The sequence below is a fragment of the Pristiophorus japonicus genome, chromosome 13 (genome assembly GCF_044704955.1).
Source record: "Pristiophorus japonicus isolate sPriJap1 chromosome 13, sPriJap1.hap1, whole genome shotgun sequence".
NCBI lineage: Eukaryota > Metazoa > Chordata > Chondrichthyes > Pristiophoridae > Pristiophorus > Pristiophorus japonicus.
Window position 1 is genome coordinate 34,164,166 of NC_091989.1, and position 27,649 is coordinate 34,191,814.

Consider the following 27,649-nt stretch of genomic DNA (forward strand, 5'->3'; position numbering starts at 1 on the left):
ATGTGAGATATGCATGTAAGTTCTCCTTAGTGCTTGGAGTGTCCAGGGAACTATAATCGTCAGTCTTGAATTCATGATCCACGACAGAGTAATCTCTCATTTAGCCTGGCTTACAGGTTGGAAGTGGGTTTGCAGGTTAACAGTTGCTCTTTGGTTACTTGTCACTTATTTTCTAAAACCTTCTCATTCTACTCCGAGAGATGTTGGCATGCAACTTTCCCCAAATACAAGAAGAAAGATTCTGGTGCCTCAACAATACCAAAGAAAGCTAATCAATTAATTGATATCTTAGTACAAACTAATTAGCTTACTCATCACAGGGGATGGGGTAATGGTGCAGTATGTTGGCAGTAGGATAGTGGTGGTGGTGGGCTATAGTGGCTGGGTTCTTTCCCACGAGAGAAAAATCAGAGGATGAGTGTCCCTTAACTACTTTTGCTTCAGTGAGGTACCACTGCCAGTCCTGGTTTAATCACTGAAGTACGGACTACTCTCTCTTAATCGGGATGGTTTACAGGTTGGGAGTGGGCTTTCAAGTTCACTGCAGTTCTGCGTTGCTCTCAAATTAGCTACTTACATAGAAACATAGAAAATAGGTGCAGGAGCAGGCCATTCAGCCCTTCTAGCCCATTCAATGAGTTCATGGCTGAACATGAAACTTCAGTACCCCCTTCCTGCTTTCTCGCCATACCCCTTGATCCCCCGAGTAGTAAGGACTTCATCTAACTCCCTTTTGAATATATTTAGTGAATTGGCCTCAACTACTTTCTGTGGTAGAGAATTCCACAGGTTCACCACTCTCTGGGTGAAGAAGTTTCTCCTCATCTCGGTCCTAAATGGCTTACCCCTTATCCTTAGACTGTGACCCCTGGTTCTGGACTTCCCCAACATTGGGAACATTCTTCCTGCATCCAACCTGTCCAAACCCGTCAGAATTTTAAACGTTTCTATGAGGTCCCCTCTCACTCTTCTGATCTCCAGTGAATACAAGCCCAGTTGATCCAGTCTTTCTTGATAGGTCAGTCCCACCATCCCGGGAATCAGTCCGGTGATTACGCACTTGTTTTTGTATGCCTTCTCCTACTCTCAAGTATATCTCACACTCCTCTTCCCAATTAGGAGCAAGAAAGATGAAGGATCCCCCATTGCACCAGATAAAGTTGCTGCTTTGTCAGTTAATAACATCCTAGGCCAAACGAATTAGCTTGCTCTTCATAAGAGGTAGCATGATGATGCAATGTGTTGGTGGTAGCAAGGCAGTGCTGGAATGCTGACTAATAATGATGGGATGGAGTAGCTGGACGGTTCCTTTTGAGGAAAAATCAGAGGATAAGTTGATACTCTTGCTCACATTATAATGGCTGCTCCAGAGCAATATTGATGGAGTTCTGGGAGCTAGTTATCCACTTGGCCAAGTGGCTTAGCCCAAAAAGAAACCAAGGAGGAAAAATAATAGGAGAACAATAGAGAGGCTTTATTTTTAATTAAAAAGGAAAAAAAGTTTGTCAAATGTGAAAAATTAATTACATCACAATGGCATTCATATCGAAGGTAACAATACTTTAATATCACCTGTATATATTGACTGAGAACATTGCATTGCAATTGCTAATCGTTCCTATTCAAAAACATTATGGGCCCAAGTTTCCACATGATTTGCGCCTGATTTTTAGGAGCAACTGGTGGAGAACGAACTATCTTAGAAATCGCAATTCTCCACATTTTTTTTTCTGCAGTTCTAGTGAGGTAGAACAGTTCTACTTTGGAACAGATTTTTTTCTTCAAAAGGGGGCGTGTCCGGCCACTGACGCCTGATTTCAAAGTTTCCACAGTGAAAACGTACTCCAAACTAAAGTAGAATGGAGCAAGTGAAGATTTTTGTAGAACTGAAAAAACCTGTTCTACACATTAAAAAATCAGGCGCAGGTTACAAATTAGGCGTCCAGAACGAAGTGGGGGGGGGGAGGGAAGTCATTAAATTCTACAATAAATTCTTATTTATACTTCTACAAATATTATATAAATAAATCCAACCTGAATAAACATTTATAAGCAAAGAAAAGATTAAATAAACCATCTTCCTACCTGTGTGAAAGTGCTTCAGCCATCGTTCGTTCCCGTGGGGGCGGGAGGGGGGTGGAGAGCCATTCAGTGCATTCCCGCGGGGGGCGGGAGAGCCGTTCAGTGCATTCCCGCCGGGACGGGAGGGGGGGTGAGAGCCGTTCAGTGCGTTCCCGCCGGGGCGGGAGGGGGGGGAGGGGGGAGAGCCGTTCAGTGCGTTCCTGCGGGTGCGGGGGAGAGCCGTTCAGTGCGTTTCCGCTGGGGCAGGAGGGGGGGGGGGGAGAGCCGTTCAGTGCGTTCCCGCGGGGGTGGGAGGGGGGGGTGGGGGGAAGAGCCGTTCAGTGCGTTCCCGACGGCGGGCGGGGGTGGGGAGGGAAACGGCTGCCTCAACTTTCTGAGGCTTTCTCACTGCTGCAAGAAGCCTCAGTGCTGATGTGCTGATGGCAATGTGCTTTTATTAAAAAATGTTCAAAAATTAAACAGCTACAAAGAACTACAAAAATGGCCGAGTGCCAATGTTTCCTTCACACTGCGCGTGCGCGAACACTCCAACGCGCATGCGCAGCGTTGCCGGCAGGAAAAAAACTAATTTAAATAGTACCCGCCCCCTCCCACTTACAAAATTGGCACGAGTGTAGGCTCCGCCCCCCTGCACGCCGCGCCAGGCAGACAAGAGCTGCAGGGCGCTCGAGAATAGCACGTTTTTTTTTAGGCGCTGTTTTAGGCGCGAAAAACGGGCGCCCAGCTCGGAGGGGCACCCGTTTTTTTTCGTGTGGAAACTTGGGCCCTATAAAACAGAATCTAATGATAAGAAAATTGAAGGTGTGTTTCATTATAGTGGCAAAAGTCACCGGTGTAATAAATCTTTTGATTAATACATGCCTTCTTATTGACTAATTAAATCAATAAAGCTGATTTTGTTGAGTACAAATGATTATTTTTATAATTATTACCGTTAATCTAACTAAGTTGTTTTGCTTTTGTGTTTAATCCAAATAATGCCTGATTTAACTATTGGTAGAAATGTATCCACAATTTTTCTGATTAAACTATAACTTGAAGATTATTCTATTGCTATACTTCTGGGACATAGAAACATAGAAAGTAGGTGCAGGAGTGTGCCATTCGGCCCTTCGAGCCTGCACCACCATTCAATATGATCATGGCTGATCATGCAACTTCAGTACCCCATTCCTGCTTTCTCTCCATACCTCTTGATCCCTTTAGCCGTAAGGGCCACATCTAACTCCCTTTCGAATATATCTAACGAACTGGCCTCAACAACTTTCTGTGGTAGAGAATTCCACAGGTTCACAATTCTCTGAGTGAAGAAGTTTCTCCTCATCTTGGTTGACGACGAGATTCTAGTGGTGAAAAAAGCTCTATTTGGCCAACTTGTATGACAGTGGCTATAACTCTCAGATTTTCAGTAAGGTGCTTTTTCTTTTGCTGTCTGGTGTGAGTGTATGTGAGCAAGAGGAGGTTATGATTATCTACACATAAGTGAAAGTCATTAATACAGCATTAAGAAGAGGAAAACATCACACAGGAATTAAAAACAAATGTTCTTACTTACCCATTTGTGCACCTGTTTCTGGCCTATTTAATGAACTAATGATCACGAAGCCAAAGCCCTCGCTTTCTTTACGATGTATAACAACATCATTTGCTTGCATGCTATGACTGACCGAACTCTCTGCCGGTGAGGAACCACTGGGAGGGGCTTGTGTGCTATTAGGGTAACCAGCAAAATCACTTCTAGGAGAACTATGTTGCGTAGATACTGATCCTGGACTTCGTCCATTTTCAGAACATGGCCCCCCTGAAAAACAAAATATATGTCGTACATTCAAATCTTCAATGACTGAAAAGAAAAGTAGAATAAAAAAAAATGTAAACTATACACAGATGGAGCACTAAGGTTAACTTCACAATGATCCCCGTGGGGAAGCCACACTTGGAGATAAAACCCATAAAATGCTTAGCCCCTCCCTTGGACTCGACCAAACACATTATATATCTTTGTGAAGCTGCATATACTGACACCACTATTCCGGGCCAGAATGGAGATGAGTGGGTAATTCCCCCATCAATCACGCCTGTGACGGAGATTGATTTTACGCACATGGTTTGTATATAACTATCCTCCATTCGTTACAATTTGCTGGAGAAATAATCCATTTGTAATATGTAACTATCCTCTACTGACTGCAGTTTGCTGGAGAAATCACTGTGCTTTTACCGAGAGAAGTTGCTGCAGTTTCAGTCATGCATGAGTTCTGTTTGCAGAAGTTCATAATGACTCTTTTTGAATAGACTTTGTAAATAAACTTTGTTTGCTGTAAAATACATGTTATCAGAGGAATATAAATCAGTAGGAAAATTACCCAGTGTAAGAGCCTGTCTCTTCAGCTGGAGGATGGTGCATGGCGCATATAGATTGTGCAGAGCTCAAAAATAAGAGAATTTGTAAATAAATTGTGATTTGGTTCTTTTCACTGCTAACTTTCTCACCCCATTTTATAGTTTATAGATTAAAATTAATGACTCACTGAGTTGGAAGTCCAGTCTTCTAACACTAGAGCTGTAACTTCACTCAATAGGTTTCACTTAAAACTGATAGAGACTGACAGCACTAAATCCATGAATCAACACGTCAATACTGATGATAGGTCAAATTGATCTGAACCACTAGTGTAATCAGATTGGATTTAATTAGAAATCGAGTACTTCATCTGTAGACTCCACACAAACTGCAGAATGTGGGCACCATTAGAAGTGAACCATCTCATTATTTACAAAAGCAAAATACTGCGGATGCTGGAAATCTGAAATAAAAACACAATGCTTGAAACACTCAGCAGGTCAGGCAGCATCTGTGGTGAGAAACAGAGTTAATAGCTGGAATTTTCAGTGGTGGGGGGGGCTGCCAACCTGCTGCCAGGAGGCGGGTTGGCAATTTAAATATTATAATGAGGCCTGAAGACTACTTTAACCTGTTTTTACTACAGGTGGCCGGGGATCCCGAGCACAGAATTTCTGGTGGCTGTAACAAGGCAGCCTCAGCCTCAGCCTCGTGGAGCAATCCTTGTGGGCCGGGAGGAGCAGGTGCTTCCTAATCGATCTCAACCACCCCCCCCCCGCCCCTGGCCAGAGTCAGGGATCGGACACCCCCACCTCGGGGATTGGATTGCCCCCAGCCCTTAGAGGGTGGGAGCCTCCCACTGCCTTTGCACCAACCCCCCACCCCTCTCCTCTCCATCCTGGGCCCAATGCTTACCTTGTGCTGTGGCCTCCTTGTCCGTGACCCCGCACAACTGGAAGTCAGCCTGTCAAGGTGGGGAACCCGCCCTTCACATCGCAGGCACGGTGTGGAGTTCCGGGAGATTTAAATTCCGGGTTTCCCACTGTCTCCCTGGTCCCCCCCCGCACCGTGCGGGTGGGGCCTGGGAAAATCCAGCCCAATTTTTCAGGTCAATGACTGTTTATCTGAACTGGAAGATCATAGCAATTAACCACTTTTAAGTAAATATAGAGCCAGGAAAAAAGGGAGGCAGGCAGCAAGAGAACAAAAGGGAAGGACGCGCTTATTTGTAACACCGAAAAGCTCTGATTGGGTCCCCTTGATCACAAAACCTGATTGTTAATTGTTCCTCTTGGAGGATAAGACACACCCAGCAGTTTCTCTGGAACGTCTAATTAGAATCGCCCTGCCCACGTAATCAGTGACTTTGCAAAATGTAATTCGAGATACTTTGACTGCCGACTCCAGATAGAAGAGAGCTCACTTGGAAAAGGCAGGGCTTACTCTCACAGGTTAAGACCTTCTCCCACCCCCCAAACATGCCACTGCTCAAGTGCCTGATCTCTCCCCCCACACCCAAGCCCAAGTTACGACCTTCTGCCCCTCAAGTTTCTGACTTTCTCCCCTCCACCCAAGTGCCTGTCCTTCCCCCCGCAATACCGCCCCCCCCCCGCAAATTCCTCCCCCATGGATTTATGACCTTCTTCCCCCAACAAGTTCCTGACCTTATGCTCTTCACCCTCCCCCCACCCAGCCCATAGATGGGACATTGCATGTGGGTCCTGGATTGTTATCAAGTTTATTGGGTATGAAATGAATCATAGAATCAGAGAAATTAACAGCACGAAAGGAGGCCATTTCGGCCCATTGTGTGACAATGTCGTGACTTCCAGATTTCGTCCGCTCCAATGTCACTTGTCACATATGCACCGAGCTTTCCGAGAAATCAACCAGGTGTAGGAGGAGAGGGAGAACGTGGTGTGGGTGTAAAGGGGGTGGGGTTGGAAGAAGGTGATCCGTCTTCCCTGAATTCCCTCTCTCTCTCCCTCTGATCTCTCCACTCCAGTCTCTCTCTCCCCCCAATCTCTTCCTCTCCCCCCAGTCTCTCTCTTCCTCTCCCCGTCTCTCTCTCTCTATCCCACTCTCTCTCTCTGACCCCAGTCTCTCTCTCTCTGACCCCAGCCTCTCTCTCCCTCCTCGGTTCTTACTCTCTCCCCAGTCTCTCTCTCTCTCTCTCTCTGCCCCCACTCTCACTCCCCCCACCCAGTCTCTCACACTTTCCTCAGTGTCTCACTCCCTCTCCCCCCAGTCCCAGTCTCTCTCTCTCACTCCCTCCCTCCCCAGTCTCTCACACTCCCCAGTCTCTCTCTCTCCACCGTCTCTCTCTCTGCCCCAGTTTCTCTCTCTCTCCCCCACCTCCGATTTTTTCTCTCTTTCAGAAGGCCACAAAAATGTTTGTGTAAATAATCACAGCAATATTCTAGGCAAATGTTCTGGAAATAACCCAAAAGCCCTAGAAGCAGCTCCAGTGGCAATAAGCTCTACGCGACTCATGGTTCGGCCGCACTTCCGGCTTCCTCGTATATCGCACTGCGCATGCGCAACCAGATCGAGCGCGCAGACGCAAAAAGGGGGCACATGCACAGAAGGATGCAAAAAAAGTTGTTGCAAATAATCACTTCGAAAAGGGAAAGGTCTATGATAGGGTAGCAGGCAGGAATGATTAAATGACAAAGGGGTGATGATGCATGGCAAAAGGAGGTAATAATGGGACAAACATGGAAACAAAAGATGGGTCCAGAGGAGGTGTAAATAGTTACAGAATGTCCAAGAAAGAATGGGAGCCGTGATAAAGATCTGAAGTTGCCAAACTCAATGCTAAGGTCAGAAGGCTGTAAAGTGTCTACTACAAAGATGAGGTATAGTTCTTCAAGCTTGCGTTGGACTTCAATGGAACCTTGTAGAAGGCCGAGGGCGGAGAGATCAGAGTGGGATGGAGAATTAAAGCGGCAAGCAACCGGAAGCTCAGGTTCACACGTGCAGATTGAATCTTATTATTATTCTCCTTAAGCCAGTGTTCTTTTGCAGAAGTATTTTGTATTTTCTCTCCTTTTCTTTGTTAAGACATCTTGCACCATTTTTTGACCGACAGGGCAGGCAAGCACTCTGCTCCCTAGACCAATAATAATGGCCCAGAATTTGCGGTCGGAGGCTTCCCGCGGGCCGATCCAACAGAGCTGACATAAGTATGAATGGGAATACCCCAAAAACACACAAACACATTCAATAAATAAAAAAACACATTACATATTTAAAATTCATTAAAATACAATTTAATTAAATATTTTACACAAATTAAAAAAAAATGTTTTAACAAGGCAAAAAATAAACTTACCTTAACAGACGGGGTTTCTAATATATGAATGAGTGCTAACATTTCATTTTTCTATTTTTTAAAACTCTTACGCTGGTAAACAGACGTAAGAATTTGAAGAACATTTGCTGGGCAGGAGTTGGGCAAATAGCCCGTGGAGGCCCTTTTCCTCCGGATACGTGCGACCTGTCAAGAGAATTCATGACAGATTGCAAGTTCCGGGTTTAGACGCATGCACTAAGGGCACATGTGCACTTCGTACGGGGCCGCAAATTCAGGCCCTTTAACACATTCCGATTATAATGAACCGTAATTTCAGGTTTTGGATGATCCATTTTACTGTTTTAAATGTGCTAACATGCAAGCCAATGCATTGGGTCTCAAATCTATTTCTATTTTATGTAATGGCACAAAGCACCACTTTATGCCACTAAATACATGTTAACAATATAAATTATATCCACTTCATGTGTGCTGTTGTACCAGGACATCAAAATTCGACTGGGGGGTGTTGTTGAGGATGAAATGGCTTCATATGGTGCAACATAAATGCTAAGGCTATTTTGTTCACTGTGCTAAAAACAAACAGAAAATGCCATGATGGTCTTTATGAACACCTGGTTCTCCCGCTCCTGGCAAAAAACCTAACATATGCTCCACTAATACTTCAATTCCATAATGCCCAGTGGTCCAGCAGTGGGGCCACTGCAAAATATGCAAATCAGTGCTGGAACTGTTGCCTGAGTTTATATCTGTTTATAATTTATGTAAATGACTTGGAAGTGGCGACAGAAACAGCTTGTAGATGATGCCATACTGGAAGAGATTGCAAACAACAGGGAACAGGCTAAAGAAATATGTAGGCTCTGGATGAATTGAGGAGATTGCCTGATGAGTGGTGGGTGTTTATAATATGGACCAATACAAGGCCATAGGACAGGGAGAGGATAATAAATAGTGGCAATATAAGCTAAATAATATTATTCTAGAAAACACAGCACAGGAGAGGGATTTGTGGGTACGTAAGAAATAGGAGAAATAGAAGCAGGAGTCGGCCATTCGGCCCCTCGAGTCTGCTCCGCTCCCAGGGCCGAATAGTGGATAGATCATTATTCAAATAGCCTCATCCCTGGGATAGGGTCAGTGGCAGGTCGAAGTAGCAGGGAGAAGTTTTATTCCAGCACACTTCTGCAGGTGAAACAACGCTATGGAATCTCTGCCCTTTAATATCCAAGTTTGATGCTGTCTAATTAGTATTTAATTTACCTATTCTTTTCTCATACTTTCTTTCAACCTTGACCCTGTACAATTGGTATTGTCCTTCACCTAGGTCTCTCAATATAAAACGATTCTGCTCATGTTGCCACACTGCTTTATATAGCAACCTGCACCAGAATCCTGGCAAAAGAACCGGAGGGGAGATGAGAAGGTTTTGTTTATGCATCAAGTTATGATCTGGAATGCCCTGCCTGAAAGAATGGTGGAAGCAGATTCAATAGTAACTTTCAAAAAGGAATTGGATATATACTTGAAAAGGAAAAAAATGCAGGTCTATGGGGAAAGAGGAGAGTGCAACTAATTGTGTAGCTCTTTCAAAGAGCTGGCAAAGATACAATGGGCTGAATGACCTCCTGTGCTGTAAGATTCTATGAAATAGCAAAGTATGCTGATGATGGTGAGTGAATTTGAAAGTTATTAAAAGTTGGGATTTAATCCCTAAGGCTCTGGTTGGGTACTACTCCCAGCACCACTGGACCTCCTATCTTTAAAAGCTTTTATCCAGTACATACCCAAGCACAGAACCTTCCTTCGTACAGTCAGACTGACATGGCCACTTCGAGCTGCGTTATGCATCAGATCTATCACATAACGGTGAGATTTTCCAGTAACTAAGATTCCATCCACATAAACTAACTCATCTCCTGGACGAAGACGACCATCTCTGTCAGCAGCACCCATTGTAATTATTGCTCCGATAAGAATCTTCAAGAACATAAAGAATATCAATTAGTAAGAGAAACAAATTTCGCTACACAGCTAGGTAAGAATGATGACTAATGAACATTTATTGAAGTTATAAACATGGATTACAACTGTTCACTTTTGTCAATGTCACCGCACATTTAACACCTTAGCTATTTACAGTGCGTACAGCACTTGATAATTTTTTTTAAGTTTTCTTCTTGTTCCTTCAGCCAGTAAAGTGCACTGCATCATGTTGGCCCCAATGCAAGCTGACCATTAAGCCTGTAAGACCTGAAATTTGCAGTCGGGATGACGGTGAACTAATAGCATTTGCCGTCATTCTGCCTTTGAAATTGATCGCAGCTTCAGGATTTGGCTAATGACAGCTCTGAAACAGGCTGTGTTGTGCGTCTCCCCCCCCCCCCTCCCCACCAACCAGCCCACCTCGCACCACAGAGCCGGCAATCAGTGAAATCTCCTAAATCATTTAAACTGACAAAAACTTTGGCTTTGCCGCACTAAGTGATCATAATTCAGTTAGTGTAGTTATGGAAAAGGACAAATACAGGCCAGGAGTAAAAGTTCTCAATTGGGGAAAGACCAACTTTCGTGAGCTGAGATGTGATTTAGCAAAAGTGGACTGGAAACAGCTACTTGAAGGTAATCAGTGTCAGAGCAGTGGGAGGCATTCAAGGAGGAGACAGTGAGGCTTCAGAACAAATAAGTTTCCACGAAGAAAAAGGGTGGGACTCCCAAAACTAGAGCCCCCTGGATGTCATGGGGCAAATAGGGTAAGAAAAGGCAAAAAATGGAAGCTTATGTCAGATACCAAGAGCTAAATACTGCAGAAAGCCTAGAGGACTTTAGAAAGTGCAAGGGTGAAATTAAAAAGGAAATTTGGAAAGCAAAGAGAGGGCATGAAAAATATTGGCAAGTAAAATCAAGGAAAACCCAAAGATATTTTATAACTACGTAAAGAGTGTTGTGTATGCAATAACGGTTAGACTGAGTACTGTTTAACTGCAAGCGGTATGACCTTGGCTCTGCTTTATTAAGGCCCAAAGTGACTCATATACAAAATGGCTCGCCTTTTATGCGTGCAGCCCAATAGCCTCCAACAGTGATGCCACTTGTGGCTAGTGATCCCACAAGTACATACATGACAAAGAGAAAGAGGATAACTAAGGAAAGAGTAGGGCCCATTAGAGACCAAAAATAGAAGCTTGTGTGTGGAAGTGAATATGGTTCTTAATGAATACTTTGCATTTGTCTTCACAAAAGAGAGGGACGATGCAGACATTGTGGTTAAGGAGTTGGAGTGTGAAATATTAGATGAGATAAACATAGTGAGAGAGGAAGTATTACGGGGTTTAGCATCTTTGAAAGTGGATAAATCCCCAGGCCCGGATTAAGTGTAACCCAGGCTCTTAAGATAAGCAAGGGAGGAAATAGCAGACACTCTGACCATCATTTTCCAATCCTCTCTGGCTACAGGTGTGGTGCCGGAGGACTGGAGACTGCTACGTTGTACCGTTGTTTAAAAAGGGAGAAAGGGATAGACCGAGTAATTACAGGTGATGGGAAAATTATTGGAAAAAATTCTGAGGGACAGTACTAATCATCATTTGGAAAGGCACGGATTAATCAAGGTCAGCCAGTATTGATTTGTTAAGAGAAAGATGAACTGGATTGAATTTTTTGAGGAGGTAACAAGGAGGGTCGATGAGGGTAGCGCATTTGATGTAGTCTATGTAGATTTTAGCAAGGCTTTTGATAAGGACCCACATGGTAGACTGTTCAGAAAAGTAAAAGCCCAAAGGATCCAAAGGAAAGTGACAAGTTCGATACAAAATTGTCTCAGACAACGGGTGTTTTTGTGACTGGTAGGCTGTTTCCAGTGGGGTTCCGCAGGGCTCAGTACTAGGTCCCTTGTTTTTTGCGGTATAGATCAATGATTTGGACTTCAATGTAGGGTACATGAGTAAGAAGTTTGAAGATGATACAAAAATTGGCCATGTGGTTGATAGTGAGAAAGAAAGCTGTAGACTGCAGGAAGATATCAATGGACTGGTCAGGTGGGCAGAAAAGTGGCAAATGGAATTCAATCTTGAGAAGTGTGAGATAATGCATTTGGGGAGGGCTAACAAGGCAAGGGAAGAAATGACAAGACACATGGTAGGGTACTGAGAAGTGTAGAGGAACAGAGAGACCTTGGATAGCATGTCCACACATTCCTGAAGATAAATAAGGTGGTTAAGAAGGCATACAGGATACTTTCCTTCATTAGCCGAGGCAGAGAATATAAGAACAGGGAGGTTATGTTTGAACTGTATGAAACACTAGTTAGGCCACAGCTAGAGTACTGTGTACAGTACTGGTCACCACATTACAGAACGATGTTCCTGCACTCGAGAGAGTATGGGAGGATGTTGCCAGGACTGGAGAATTTTAGCTATCAGAAAAGATTGGATAGGCTGGGGTTGTTTTCTTTGAAACAGAGGAGGCTGGGGGGTGGGTGGGGTGGGGGGGGGGGGAGAGACTTAATCGAGGTGTATAAAATTATGAAGAGCCTAGACAGAGTGGATAGGAATGATCTATTTCCCTTAGCAGAGAGATCAATAACCAGGGTGCATAGATTTAAAGTAATTGGTAGAAGATATAGAGGGGAGTTGAACAGAATTTTTTTTCACCCAGAGGGTGGTGGGGTCGAGAACTCACTGCCAGAAACCCTCAGCACATTTAAAAAGTACTTGGATATGCATTTGAAGTGCTGTAACCTACAAGGCTACGGACCAAGAGCTGGAAAGTGGGACTAGGCTGGATAATTGTTTTTCGGCCGGCACAGACACGATGGGCTGAATGGCATCCATTTTAATAAAAATTTAAATAAGAAACTTGTCAAATTAAAAAAAAATTGTTTTAAAGTTTGTATATCTTGATTTCAGGTTTGCCTTTTCCCCATGCGAGAGTCCCAATCTTTCTTTTGCTCTCTCTATTTAAAAAAAGTTAGAATTTTAAGGGTTTACCCACTTCCTTGTTCGCTGTCTGTGATAACCTTTTGATTGACTGCTTAGCCAGTCTGTTGACAGCACAGCAGTTTGAGCAAGGGAATCCGAATTGGGGTCTTAGAGCAAGAAAAATGTGGTGCAGTTATGGGGTGAGACTCTGAGCGCGGCTACTGATGCGCCACAACGTCCCTCCTCTACTTTTAAAGGGGAGGGCTGCTGCGCACTCTTCAGCCATTTTAGTGGCGCCCACTGGGCCACCAGGGAGGATGTCAGCCAGGGCGGTATCTAAGAGAGGGTGCACAGCTGCATGTTGGCGATCTGGTCGCCATTGTTGGGCCGACTCAAAAGTCGGCCGACACAGAAAAGATGGCGGCGGCGCTACCACCTCCCCTTTAAGGGCGGCCGGGGCGCCCCAGCCATCAAAGCTGCTAACCCCATGAAGCTGTCGGTGGCATCGCCCCACACCAACCTCGCGTCTCGCGGGGCAATTTCCTCCACGGGGTACAAAGGGGTCGGCGCGAGGCGATTGGCGCGCATGGCGATGACGGCAGTGCTTACACTGTGCCGAGCTGCTAATCGTGGCACAAAGCCCTTTTCGCACGCTGAGCCCCGTGAGCAATTACGGGGGTGGGGGTGGGGACGCTCTGGCTGCTGCGCCCAGGCAAAAACCCTTTAACGCCCAGTTAGCACCTCCCGGAGGTGTTAATGGGCCTTTCTCAGAGGGGCAATTTCTGTCCTCTAATGTTTAAACAACATAAACAACGGAAATAAAGAAAGAATGACAATGTTAAGTTAATCAGATTTCTTTCTAATGGGAAGACTAGTGGTCAGATCCCATTTTAAAACTGAATTGATTGTACCTTTCTTTCCTTAATTCATTCTATTTTGTAAATCCATGACTGTTTTAACAAAATCTCAAAATGTCCTCAATCGTAGATTATCCCGACAAAATGCATTTAAAAAGGCACTGTTGACATGAAATTGAATTTGAAATTTTCAGAAATGTACAGCAAGGTGGTTGGTTTCATCTTGTGCAGATGTAAGGGTGTTAAATATTTTGCATTTCCTCTGCTATGTTGCAAATTAAGACTAAATCTCACATCTTCTCCACTGGAGATAAATCACATGCTGAAGATAGCTTTGTCTGATGTGAATCAGACATTGATGAGCTCATGAATATGCTATTTATCTCTGAAATCAGTTTGCCACTGAAGCTGTTGCTTAGCAATGAAAATTTCTAGTGAAAGTTTCTGTGTGAGCAGTTTTTAAAACATTTCTTTTTGCATGACAACAATTGAAAATAACAATACAAACCGAGATTGTCAAAGTAGTATTCTTCCTTGAGGCAGTTGAATAATTTGAATATGTCAAGTAAGACACATTCACATTACTCATTCCTCGTTTGTGTCCTTCCTGGACTGGCTGAAAGACGTAGCCAAAAAAATCCTATATGCACACAATAGCCAATCACATTTTCACCACATCTTGATGATTAATAATAATATAGGAAATGTTTCTTATCTTTGAGAAACTGCACTGATTATAGCATTTCAATCATCTTTAGGCTACGTTTCCCTGTGATAACTGTTTAGTGATAAGTTGCTTTAATTAAAATTGTACTTATCTCAGACTTTGCTCTTAGTCAAAAAAATAAAACATGTGTAGAGATACACTGTACCGGAGCAGCAATACACTGTGCCAGAGAATGGGAAATGCTTTTGTGTGTGCAATATCCCACAGGCTAGGTACAGATCTCCCGAGAGAAATAAACAATTGGAAGGATGGCCATCCCCCGTAGGATCTGATATACCTCCAGTGACCAGATTCAGAGTGGCACTGGTGGAGGTCAACAAGCAGGTCAGCTGCCTACCCACTCATCTGTGAACACTGTGGAGATCCCCAAAAGGGAAAGGAGTGAAAGTATATTCAAAAGAGGGAATTTTACTTGCACTCAAACTAGTAAATTATTAAAGACCAAGGCTGTAATTCTACTTCCACAGTGTTAGCTTTTATCACTATGTCGGAAGAAATATATTTTATGGCATGACTTGTAATTATGCACTGCTGGATGAATATTTAAATCCTAGTTTCAATTCTTCTGTACGCTTTCATGCCTCCATTGTTGTCTGGAGCGCTAGAATAAAATGCCAATACTTCAAGGGTTAAAAAGACACTCACACCAGAAATACAATTGGCAAGGCACCAAAAGGCACCATTTGGAACCCTAAGACAGTCGGAGGAAAAGTTATTTGGTTGTGATTTGTTATTTTTAAGTGCTTAACTCCATCACTACAATGCTGTCAAGATACTGTTTTAACAGTTTGGTGATGGCTGAGGTCCGTGTATTGCTGCAGTATTACTTTCAAACGACTTAACAATTCTACTGCTCTCATCCCTTTACAATGATATAAAAATCTTTGCTGTGCTAATGCAGGAGGAGTAAAATACAGCACTCTAGTTATACATCATTTGATAGTGTTAGCCACATACCTATGAATTGAAATATCCACTAAGCTTTATTTTAGTATACTACTGTATGCTATTTTAACAAAATTATTATACCCTGTACCGATTATTTTCAGCCTCTCCGGCCAATCCATTTTTGGCCTTTTTTGAATTGCCTTCCCAAATTCCTCTGCCCCACTACCTCCCTCCACACGTTTCAAAACTTTGACCATGCTTTTGGTTGCCACTCCTTAACCTCCTGCAAGGACTCAGCACCTACTCCTTTTCTCTTCTGGAAAATACCTTGAAATATTTTTCTACACTAAAGGCATTATACAAATAAAAGCTTCTGTTAGTAACTTCTTTAAAATAACACATTTAGGAATTTCACACAAGCGTGTTAACCTGTGTGCTCAGTGTAATTTCAACCCCAATAGTGAAAATGGTATTTGGCAGCAAGAAACGGGAATAACATTCTGCCCAAATGTTTGATAAAGGTTTTGTTAACCAATGGGGAATCCTACAGAGGATAGCAATGTATCAGTAGGGGCGAAACATCACATACAATGTTTGATAAGTCTAGCTTCATGACATTCTTTTCGAGAATATCATTCCACATTTCAGACTCAACCACTGATATAATTGAATATAGTCCAGAACTTGTGAAAACAGAAGTATTTTCCCTACAATGAAAATCCATCAAGTAAGATTTTAACAATGTAAAGATTTAAAATATTTTTTTTTAAAGCTGGAAATTTGAAATGAAATAGAAATGTTGGGACGACGCAGTAGTCAGTCAACATCTGAAAAATTGCTAACTGATCTGCAATGTAATTCCAGGATTTTCTTTTTTCATTATAAGGAATGTAAAGTTTGTTCTTTGGTTTATATTTTAGGAATTTTGAAGTCTGGAGCACCTAGATATATAATGGAGTATTACAGCTAACTCACTGGTTGACCAGGTTCATCTCCACCCAGGATTCTGAAGCCAAACCCAGACTCTTGTCTGCGTAAATAGACATCTAACTCACGGTAGTCTGGACCTAATTCAGAAGAGAACATGGTTAGAATACAATCAATATGGGAAAAATGCGAGCCTCTTCCTGTTAATCCTCTTGAGGTGATTACAACATGATGGAAGGAAATGTGCTTTACACAAGCATCTAATACACAGAGTATGTTACACGAACAACGTCTGTACAGGTGAAACAAATACAAGTTCCAAAGATGAAAGATTGTAAGTTAGAAAAACTGGAAGAGCCAAACAAGGATCCTGCTCGCTGTAGCCTTTGGCTTTTACTCTTGTGTTAGATTAGAAGTGTTTCAAAAAATTCAAATATTCTGAGTTATTGAATGGTAATGAACTTCTTGGGTTCTGTTGCTGGCTATAATCTTTCTGAATTCACAGCAACTGGCAACAAATGGGGCTCAAGTTTCGGCCTGAGTTGCTCCTATTTTTTTGGAACAACTAGTGTAGAATGGAGCATCTTAGAAATTGCAATTCTCGGCATTTAGTTTGCTCCAGTTCTAGTCAGTTAGAATAGTTTCATTGTAGAACAGATTTTTTTTTCAAAAGGGGACGTGTCCAGTCACTTACGCCTGCTTTGCAAGTTTAAGCAGTGAAAACTTACTCCAAACTAACTTAGAATGGAGTAAGTGTAGATTTTTGTATGCTCAGAAAAACCTTGCTGACACTTATAAATCAGGCGTAGGGAACGAAAGATGGGGGTGAGGGGGAAAGGGGGGTTTACAAGCATTAAACACTTCATTTTTACAAATAAAGAGCCATCATCAATAATAAATGATAAATAAATCAATCAAATAAAAAATTAAAAAAATAATAAAAAATCAATCAATAAATAAAAAATTAACTTTCTACTCACCGACTGCAGCACCAGGAGCACTCCAACAGCGTGCTGGAACCGGGACCCCCAGTGTTTCTCTCTCTGTCTCTGTCAGTGTCTCTCTGTGTTTCTGACAGCGAGGAGTGCGGGGGGGGGGGGGGGGGGAGAGGGAGAGGGAGGTGCAGGGAGTGGGAGAGGGAGGGGGAGAGGAGGGCGGAGGGGAGGAGGGCGGAGAGGGGGAGAGGAGGGCGGAGGGGGGGAGAGGAGGGTGGGGGGGGAAGAGGAGAGTGGAGGAGGGAGGCTAAACGGGCAGGGGGGAGGCTGAACGGGCGGGGGGGGAATAGGGGAGATCGGGGCTGAATGGGCTCACCGCCGGCTCCAATGAGAGGCCGGGTGGGCAGGCTCTGCCGCCGACGTCAGCTCCAAGGAGGACTTCGGGCGCAGCCGCCCCCAGCGAGAGGCTGGGCGCGCGGGCCCTGCCGACGAGGTAAGCGGTGTCAGGCCACTCGGCCGGGGATAGGGGCGATGTCCCTTCGGCCTGGGATAAGGTCGTTGCCCGGAGACAGGACGCGCTGGGAGGGCCGGGAGCTACTGCGCATGCGCGCAGCTGCCGGCACTGTTTTTAGCGCAGGGCTGTAGCCCTATCCCCAGCAGTTCCTGCTGCGCCATGCCGAGGTGGAAATGGACCTACAGATATCGGAGAATCGCGAGGTAAGTATTCGGCGCAATTTTTGTTCTACAAATTAGGCAGGCCTCTCCGATGTGCGGCGTTCTAGTGGGGGTCCGAAACTTGAGCCCATGGAAACTTAATTTCGAAGGCTTAGTGAAACTTTGTCATGACGTATGAAAATTATCAGCTCATCTGAACCCTCCTTTATACTATCTAAACATAATCAGCAACTTCTCCAGATAGAATCTATGTCCTGATTTAAGGATGTAATATTCACCACATCTATCTGTACAAAGACAGCTTACAATTTTGAGCACACCAGATTTGGTACTTTAGGCATGTATTTATAGATGTATAATTCAAGTAGCATGAATAAAAAGGATAGGTTTATGACCTGAACATCTTATAAGGGATGGGGCATCACATTTGTCCATGCATCTCCTACAACATTTTAATTGAATGCAAGGTTTGAGCTTTATAATTTGCATTTGGCAGGGTTTTTGTAGTCAGTTATTTAGCCTGCCAAAAATAAACATGTTTTTTTCAGGATCTCCCTACTGCGTTGCTTTGTCAGAAAACAGCAGTCAGCAAGCAGGATGCCGTTTGGTAAGTGGATGATTTGTGACTGAGGTGGTTGACATGTGTGATTAACCAATCAGCTTGTAGGACACATAGTACCGAAATTAGGTTGTTCCACAAAGGAGCCTTTTCTAGTCACTTTGGTTTATCTACATTGAAAATCTTCCACTTGTTCCTTAATTATCTGAGCATGCAAGTCACCATGTATGCTAAAAATGGGATTGTTATTTCAAGTTGGGTGCCTTCAGTGATAACTCAAATAATTTCACAAACTAAGGATTAGCATTATGGTTCTCCAGTTGGCTGTGCAGACAGGTTAAATCCAAGTTGTAGACAAATAATAGATAATGCAGAAGGTGCCCATGAGTTTTTTTTGAGACCACAGATTATGATGTCAATTGAAATCTTTCCTATGCATGACACTATGCTTCTATTATAGTAAATGTGTTTTAAAACGCTGCCTCACACATGTGCTGGTAGTTTTATACTTATCTAAATTAAAAGCACTATAATTTCTTCCAAAAAGGCACAAATGTGCGACTCGTGACACTGCGTATAGAATGGTGGTGTAGATTTTTGGAGTATGCAGCACGTGAGGTCCAATTCACTCATTTGAATCTACTCACTCAGACTGGCTCAGAAAATGGGAGGACAAAACGTGTTTAGAAGCTTGCTGGTAAATAAATAGGACCGTTTTACAGGTGTCATGACCTCACAATACATGCACAGGTTTCTGGGATGTTGCACTGAGCTGTTCAACGCATGATTGTTCCAAGTCAAACCATTTATTTGGTGAGTCTTGAAGCATATAGCTGTGCCAATTTTCATTACTATGAATCTAGTGCTCAATTCAGCACCACATTCATAGTGCATTGATAGCGTCAGAGTCAATCTTCTGAATTCCAGGATCATTGAAGTTTGGCATCTTCATTTACCTCACTGCAAAATTTCACAGGTCGATGATAACCTGATACATTCAGACACCCCAAGACATTCTGTAGTGTTGTATATTGTTTCCAGTAAATACAACATTGTCCTTGGTGTGCCAGACCTTTAGCCTAGAGGAATGCTTTTGGCTGTCTCACTAAATAACCAGTTGAGAACTGGCAAAATTCCCACACATTTCACTACAGTTTGAACGCAGTCTCTGCCAGACATCAGATTTGTGACTCTAATAAATTGTGTGCGTAGAGTGCAATTTTACTACTGCCTCATTAAGTCATTGTGGAAAACTGAAGCTTTTCATCAAATGGGTATGAAATTTACGCCAATGAACAAAATGATTAGTTAAGGCTTCTCTGTTTGTAGCTGCTGTTATTTACAATGCTTCAGACCTGTCATTGTTAGAATAAAGGAGAACAAGAGAAAGTAAATGATCGTGCAGAAATAGTTGGCTCAACCAGGCGCCTGATTAGACAATCACAATATCCAGACGAATGAGGAACTACATTTAAGCCACAGAATGATGAATGCTAAAGTACTTGCCAGAAGAATCAGCCCGATATGCAGTCCTTGGTGGCATTTGCTCTGTACAGGAAAATGTGGAATTAAACAAAACTATGCATTCATGTAGAGACATTTCATGTTGCCAATAGTTACTCGAGCATCCCTCTGCATTAGTTTTAACCGTCAGAGGCCTATTTAGAAATTGTTCAGGAAGTGCTACTAAATGTATCAATGCACTGTTTGTAAGAAAATTATTCCACACTCTACTCAAATAGAAATTCTGAAAATGTTTCAATAAATGATGGCTGATAAAAAGATTCTGATGTGACTGTCATTTGTAATAAAGGTAATGTTATATATTCAAGACAAATACCTTATTTCTACCTTACTGTTTTGAAAGGATACAGTGCATTTGTTAGCAGTTATTCAAGAAATATATTAGTAAACATCTGGTTATTTAAATAAACCAAGATCTTTTAAAATTGAATTTTTAAACAAGTAAAATTAACCATATGGCTATAATGTAAATATATGTTGTATGTCAGACTGCACATCAATTGAACTCTTAAAAGGTTATTGTACATCTACTCCATTTAAAGAAGATGTGACAACAGAAAATGTCATCAGGAGATGGTCAAACAGCTGGGAGTCAGTTATTAATAGCTATTTTTCCTGTAGTGAAAAAAGGCAAGTATTTTACTTACGCCTACTCTCGTAGATAGCTCTCGACTTCTCATACACTTCATACGGATCAGGTTTCCTTTGATCAAATCCCTCAGAAGAGTCGGGGAAAGAAGCCCTGTGGACATTAGATGGGAAGGGGAGAGTCTGTGGTAGGGGCTGTGCCGGGAAGTTTGGCTGAGGGCTGCCCTGATTCTCCCATCTATCTAATGTCTGAAACAAACAAACATAAATTTGTTAAAAACAATTGTAGCTTAAATTTACAGTGCTTTTTGCCTGTTTTTTTTTTCCCTAAACAGGATATGGACTCCTCCCAATACATGGTTCGATGGTGCCAGGCATCCACTGACTCCTCGTTCAAGTCATGGCATTTACATAGAATCTTATAGCATTTGGCCCCACATGTCTATGCCGGTGTTTCACCCTATCAACATATCCTTCTTTCTATCTCCCTCATATACTTATCTAGCTTCCCCTTAAAAGCATCTATGCTGTTTGGCTGAACCATGTGGTAGCGAGTTCCAAATTCTCACCACTCTCTGAGTAAGGAAGTTTCTCCTAAATTCCTTATTGAATTCATCAGTGACTATCTTGTATTTATTGCCCCTAGTTTTAGACTCCCCCACAAGTGGAAATATCTTCTCTACATCTAGCCAATCAAACCCCGTCATAATTTTAAAGACCTCCTATCAGTCATCTCTCAGTCTGCTTTTTTCTAGAGAAAAGAGTAGCAGCTTGTTCATTCTTTCCTGATAGTTGTACCCTCTTAGGCCCCAAGTTTCCACACGCGGCGAAAAAGGCGCCCCTCAGAGCTGGGCGCCTGTTTTTCGCGCCGAAAACGGCGCCTGAAAAAAAACGCGGTATTCTCGAGCTCCTTGCAGCTCGATGTCTGCTTGACGTGGCGCACAGGGGGCGGAGCCTACCACTCGCGCCGATTTTGTAAGTAGGATGGGGCGGGTACAATTTAAATGAGTTTTTTTGGTGCCGGCAAACCTGCTCGTGCGTGTTGGAGCGTTCGCGTACGCGCAGTCTGAAGTAAACATTGGCACTCGGCCATTTTTAAAAGTGCTGCAGAAAAAGTGAAAATTTGTTTATTGAACCCTTGCAAAGGCTTGTATTTTAATTTTCTTGATATTTCTGTGTGTGAGGGAGTGCTTTTAGCAGCACTGCTGAATAAATCACCTGCTGAATTAATGTTGGCTCTTTAACCAGTGTTACTGCAGCAACTGTGCATTTTAATTCAGCCTTTACAACTCGTTACCGTTTCAATCTCCACCACTCATTCTGTAATTAAAGATAGACTGTGATAAACGGGACACATGCACTTGTTTGAGACTATTCAAATTTTTTGTAGCTGTTCAATTTTTAACATTTTTTAATAAAACCACATTGCCCTTCCATGATCAGCACTGAGGCTGCTTGCTGCTTCTTGCCCCTGCCGTCGGGACCGACGCCACACCGCTGCCTGTAAGGCCTGCCTGAAGCACTTTCACACAGGTAGGAACATGGTTTATTTAATCTTTTCTTTGCTTATAAATTTTTATTCAGGTTGGATTTATTTGTATAATATTTGTATAAGTATAACTAAGAATTGATTGTAGAATTTAATGACTTCCCTTCCCCCACCCTCCCCCCCACCTCGTTCCCTACGCCTAATTTGTAACCTGCGCCTGATTTTTTAATGTGTAGACAAGGTTTTTTCAAGCGTACAAAAATCTTCACTTGCTCCATTCTAAGTTAGTTTGGAGTACGTTTTCACTGTGGAAACTTTCAAATCAGGCGTCAGTGGCCGGACACGCCCCCTTTTGAAAAAAAAATTCTGTTCAAAAGTGAAACTGTTCTACCTGACTAGAACTGCAGAAAACTTAAATGTGGAGAATTCCGATTTCTAAGATACTCCGTTCTCCACCAGTTGCTCCTAAAAATCAGGAGCAAATCATGTGGAAACTTGGGGCCTTAGTTCTGGTATCATTCTTGTAAATCTTTTTTGCACTTTCTTCAGTGCTTCTATATTCTTTTTATGACATGGAGTCCAGAACTGTGTACGGTACTCCAAGTGTGATTTAAACCAAGGTTCTATATAAATTTAACATAACTTCTCTGCTTTTGAATTAGATTTCTCTAGAAATGAACCCGTGGTTTGTTAACACTTTTTATGGTTTTGTTAATCTGCGTTGCTACTTTTAATGATTTGTGAATCTGTACCCCAGATCCTTTTGTGACTCTACCCTATTTAAACTCTTATTTTCCAATGAGCAGGTGGCCTCCTTATTCCTTCTACCAAAATACAACACCTCACACTTACCTATATTGAAATTCATTTGCCATTTGCATGCCCATTCTGCAAGTTTGTTAACATCTTCTTATATTTTGTCACAGTCTTTCTTAGTATTAACTATACTCCCCAATTTGATATCATCCGCAAATTTGAATATTGTACTTCTGCTTCCCAAGTTTAAAGCATTTGGGCAAGCTGCCTCTGGGCCTCTGTCAATAGCGGTGTGATAGAGCAGGCCAGCCCCAGGGTGACACTAAACCTGATTCCTTTCCTTTCCCTTCCCTCCCTCCCTGTGGAGATGTGTCTGACTTTTGCAGAACATCTCCACATGACAGTTAATTGTGTGAATGATCAAAAAGTTGGATCCAACTACTTGCTGGTGCAGTGTTGTGAAGCTTAAAAGTAAATCAACCAGCATTGTGCCTTTGAGCTACATAAACAATTGGAAGAAGCATCTTTCTGATTTTTGATACAAAACAAGTAATTTTATTTTCTTTGCTCCAAGGCTACAGTCCAATATGTAAAAGTTAGGGATTGTCAATGGGCATCCATGTACATATCTGCGGCCTACTGTACTATTTTCTGTGAACAGAAAATGCAAATATATCTTCTGACAAAATAAAATCTCTGAAATATTTTCTCTTTATCATTCAATACAATAGTTTTATACTAAACATGTCAAAAATGTAAATTATAATCTGGCATGTAGCACATCAAACTAATTTTTATTAGTAACGGTTGTACTGCAGAATAAATATAATTATATACAAGGCATTCAACAGGTTAACAATCTAGTGAGAGCTTACATGATCTTTCACTGTACATCTATTTTAATGTGTTGGAGTTCTCCCAATAAGAAATATATAAAAAAATCTTGAGGCAATGGAATTGCAAATAATGAGTCTGGGCTACAAGTTGTATGCAGGAACAGATCCTATGCTCAGTGACTGATAAAAGCCTACCTCTATGTGATGGTAAAAAAATATGATTTTATATCAACATGGACCATATCAAGTCAGTGTTGTCTTTTAAATATTTAAATTCCTAGAGAATGTGTTTTCAGGAACTTTGCAGCAAACAGCTGACATTTTATTCAGCAGCACTGGGGGAAAAAACTAAGAATGTTGGCAGCTCAAATGACCATTCCCTAAAGGTTTGCTTTTTGAATAGGGCTTGCTTCTTGAAAGGTTGGAGCAGTTTATTGTCTGTTTTTTTGGTGCAGTGTTGTCTTATTTATACAGTTACAAGACATATTAATTGTCACTCTTGGTGCCATCAATTATACAATTTTAAAATGTTTAATAATATGCAGAATTGATTGATAGCACCAGGTGTGACAATTGACATTCAGTATAAATAGTCCTGCCCTCCTCAAAGCACGAGGCATAATATCTTGCCTGTAACCAAGTGCTTTTTGGTCAGCATTAAACACCATTTTACCACTATCAATGCCATAAGCAGCTTAGTGCCAGTGGAAATGTAAAATCATGCTTTATCATGCTTTACTTTAACATATTATAGCAAATCTGAATTAATTTAAAGGGATGGAAATTTCTGTTTTTATAAGCTAGAAATGACTAATGTAACCAAACTTATCATTTGGGTATATTGCAGTAGAATGACTGTAGAGGTGATTATCGCAATAATTAAACTCTTCCAAGATAACAAGTCATTAAAAAAGAATCACAGATATGGATTATTCCATCCTGGTAAAAGCTGATCGCAATGCTGTCACTATACTAACAGTTTAGGCAATCCTAATCTTTTACTACAACTATTTCCTTTCTCCATCCTCTCTGGCAGGATCAAAACTAGCTTTTAAAGATCAAACTATAGTCAGTTTTGGTTTATATCCAACTAAATAGTAATGCTGGGGCTTGCAAAATACATGCAGCCCATCTGCAATCTAGAAGACCAGGTAAGCCCTACAGCACCTTAACAGGTGACATAGTACGGTGGGAATACCTAATTTTGCTGGAGCAAAATCCTGAAGCTGTGGAACAAAACTATTTTACTTTATGTTTTGTAAACACGTCCTCATGTCCTCATGGGTGGTTCACTCACACGAGCAAAATCAATCTCTGCCCCATGTGCACTTATTCTCTCTCTATTCTGTGTATATCTGTGGTTCACTCAGTGTATTTAAGCTTCTTTCTGTTTCTCTGACTGCCAATTTTTCTCTCCTTATGTGCCTGTATGCTTAAACTTCCCTGTCTCAACTCTCCCTCACTCTCGCTCTCTAATTCTCCCCCTCATTTTAATAGAAAGTCATGGTATAAACCAGGAAAGGTCCAAGACAGAAGAGGGATTTTTCTAATTTATAAGCTGTTTCAAAAGGACAGTTCTAGCAAGGAGGTAGGTGGTGGCGACAATTCACCCCTTAACATATTCTTTCCTACTGAGTAAACTCGGAGTTGGCTAATTTGATCCTTCTCTCCTTCTGGCCACAGTTACCTCTCACCTTCCCAATGTTCTCCTCTCCCCCTTGCTGCCTGTATTTATCTTTCGCCCTTATTCGGCACACTTACCTCCCTCCCATTAGCCACTAGATAATGCTTTAACAGCTTATCATTAAATCTAGTAAATATTTCAATAGGGGCACTTTAGGATGGTATCAAATCTTTCAGAAAAATCTTCAAACACATTTCTTCTGAATGATTTGCATTTGAAATTGATGCTACATAGTTCATTAGATTCAGTGTAACTAAAGTACTAGGTCCTCTGTCAGTCGATACATTAAAAGAAAATTCTGTGCAGATGGCTGCCTACAGAGAATTAGCAAAAAGTTAAAACAGGATCTACACTCTTAAGATTTGATTAGAGTTCACTGAATGAATGAGAACTAGGTTCATTGTAAACAGAATTATTGAACATTCAAAGAATACACTTCTGTAACAGTACAAGATAATATAAAGAATGCTAGCTACTTTCTCTACATAAATCAAGACCGAGAAAAGCTGCTGATTAAAATTAAGAAAATCACTTTTTTTTTTAAATACTAAGGGGTCAAAATTCAGTACTGCCGTTTTGAAGGCGGTGTCACCGCCTGAGTGCTGATTTTACCGCCAAGCGTTAGGTGTAGGCTCCAAATGCCAAATTCAGTTTTTATGCCCAAAGATGAGAGAGCACACTCATCCTCGAGTGGGAACTCGGGAGGCCTACTGAATTTTACATCGGGAGGCTGCCACCATGCTAGCTGAAAAATACATCAAACTTCTCCAACCCACACACAAACTTTCCCACTGTTAAAACTAGTGAAAAATGAAGAAATAAATAAAGAAAAAAACTTACCTTGTTCCCTGGCTGATTCCGTCTGAGTTCCGCTCTTTAACCACCACTTTTTTCAGGCTGTACGGCCGCCTCCTGGTACAGCAGCCGTAACTAAGCAAATATCGCGACAGAGGTGTCAAAGAGGCGTTGTATGCCGGATGACATCACCACGCGGTTGGCATTAGCTGGCGCAGCGTTGACTCTTGGCACCTCTGCCAAATAGTTGACTGAATTTCAGCTGGGGCGTGGACGCCGCATACCGTCGAAGGTAGGCCTTTGCTGCCCGTTCGCCGCCTCCCACACGAGGTAACTGGTGGCGTTATAAACTGAATTTCAACCCCTAAGTATTATACGTTTCAGAGAAACATAGAAAATGGGTGCAGGAGTAGGCCATTCGGCCCTTCGAGCCTGCACCACCATTCAATAAGATCATCGCTGATCATGCAACTTCAGTACCACATTCCTGCTTTCTCTCCATACCCCTTGATCCCTTTAGCCACAAGGGCCACATCTAACTCCCTTTTGAATATATCTAACGAACTGGCCTCAACAACTTTCAGTGGTAGAGAATTCCACAGGTTCACAATTCTCTGAGTGAAGAAGTTTTTCCTCATCTCGGTCCTAAATGGCTTACCCCTTATCCTTAGACTGTGACCCCTGGTTCTGGACTTCCCCAACATTGGGAACATTCTTCCTGCATCTAACCTGTCCAATCCCGTCAGAATTGTATATGTTTCTATGAGATCCCCTCTCATTCTTCTAAATTCCATTGAATATAAGCCTAGTCAATCCAGTCTTTCTTCATATGTCAGTCCTGCCATCCCGGGAATCAGTCTGGTAAACCTTCTCTGCACTCCCTCAATAGCAAGAATGTCCTTCCTCAGATTAGGAGACCAAAACTGTACACAATATTCAAGGTGTGGCCTCACCAAGGCTCTGTACAACTGCAGTAAGACCTCCCTGCTCCTATACTCAAATCCTCTCGCTATGAAGGTCAACATGCCATTTGCCTTCTTCACCGCCCGCTGTTCCTGCATGCCAACCTTCAATGACTGATGTACCATGACACCCAGGTCTCGTTGCACCTCCCCTTTTCCTAATCTGTCACCATTCAGATAATATTCTACCTTCTTGTTTTTGCCACCAAAGTGGATAACCTCACATTATCTACATTATACTGCATCTGCTATGCATTTGCCCACTCACCTAACCTGTCCAAGTCACGCTGCAGCCTCTTAGCATCCTCCTCACAGCTCACACTGCCACCCAGCTTAGTGTCATCTGCAAACTTGGAGATATTACATTCAATTCCTTCGTCCAAATCATTAATGTATACTTCAGTAAGTTGACATTTTTTAAAGATGAGATTTTATACTCATTGCTACTAAATTGCTGATTAATATGAAAACTATGAAGCATCTTTATATGTGATAAAGATCACAATATGCTAAAACCTTGTATTAATGCTTCATTTTAGACTCAAATATTTACTTACTAGTGTACAATTTTTATTTAAGATAATTTTTTCTATCCACGCCACACAAAAATACATCACATTCGCACATGTTTGATCCAAATTATTCTGCTTAAAGAAAAAACATTTCTCATGAATAGATGAGGATATTTTAAATTTAAAATTTAAAATTTTAAAATATCTGCTGCAATTTGGATTACAGAACAGGCACACGACTGTGAATTTTAAAGAACACATACAATTTTGACAA

At 42.1% G+C, this 27,649-nt stretch overlaps 1 protein-coding gene across 3 annotated transcripts in view; it reads right to left on the reverse strand.

Moving 5' to 3' along the window:
• The window catches only part of magi2a (membrane associated guanylate kinase, WW and PDZ domain containing 2a), a 1,034,101-nt gene that overhangs the window by 73,969 nt on the left and 932,483 nt on the right, over positions 1-27,649 (reverse strand). For all 3 annotated transcript variants that reach the window (XM_070897360.1, XM_070897359.1, XM_070897358.1), the window contains 5 exons: positions 20,401-20,590; positions 19,736-19,777; positions 16,109-16,200; positions 9,530-9,722; positions 3,638-3,883 (listed from right to left, as the gene is read on the reverse strand). In XM_070897360.1, coding sequence (XP_070753461.1) covers positions 3,638-3,883; positions 9,530-9,722; positions 16,109-16,200; positions 19,736-19,777; positions 20,401-20,590 — 763 coding nt within the window. The remainder of the gene's footprint in view (positions 1-3,637; positions 3,884-9,529; positions 9,723-16,108; positions 16,201-19,735; positions 19,778-20,400; positions 20,591-27,649) is intronic.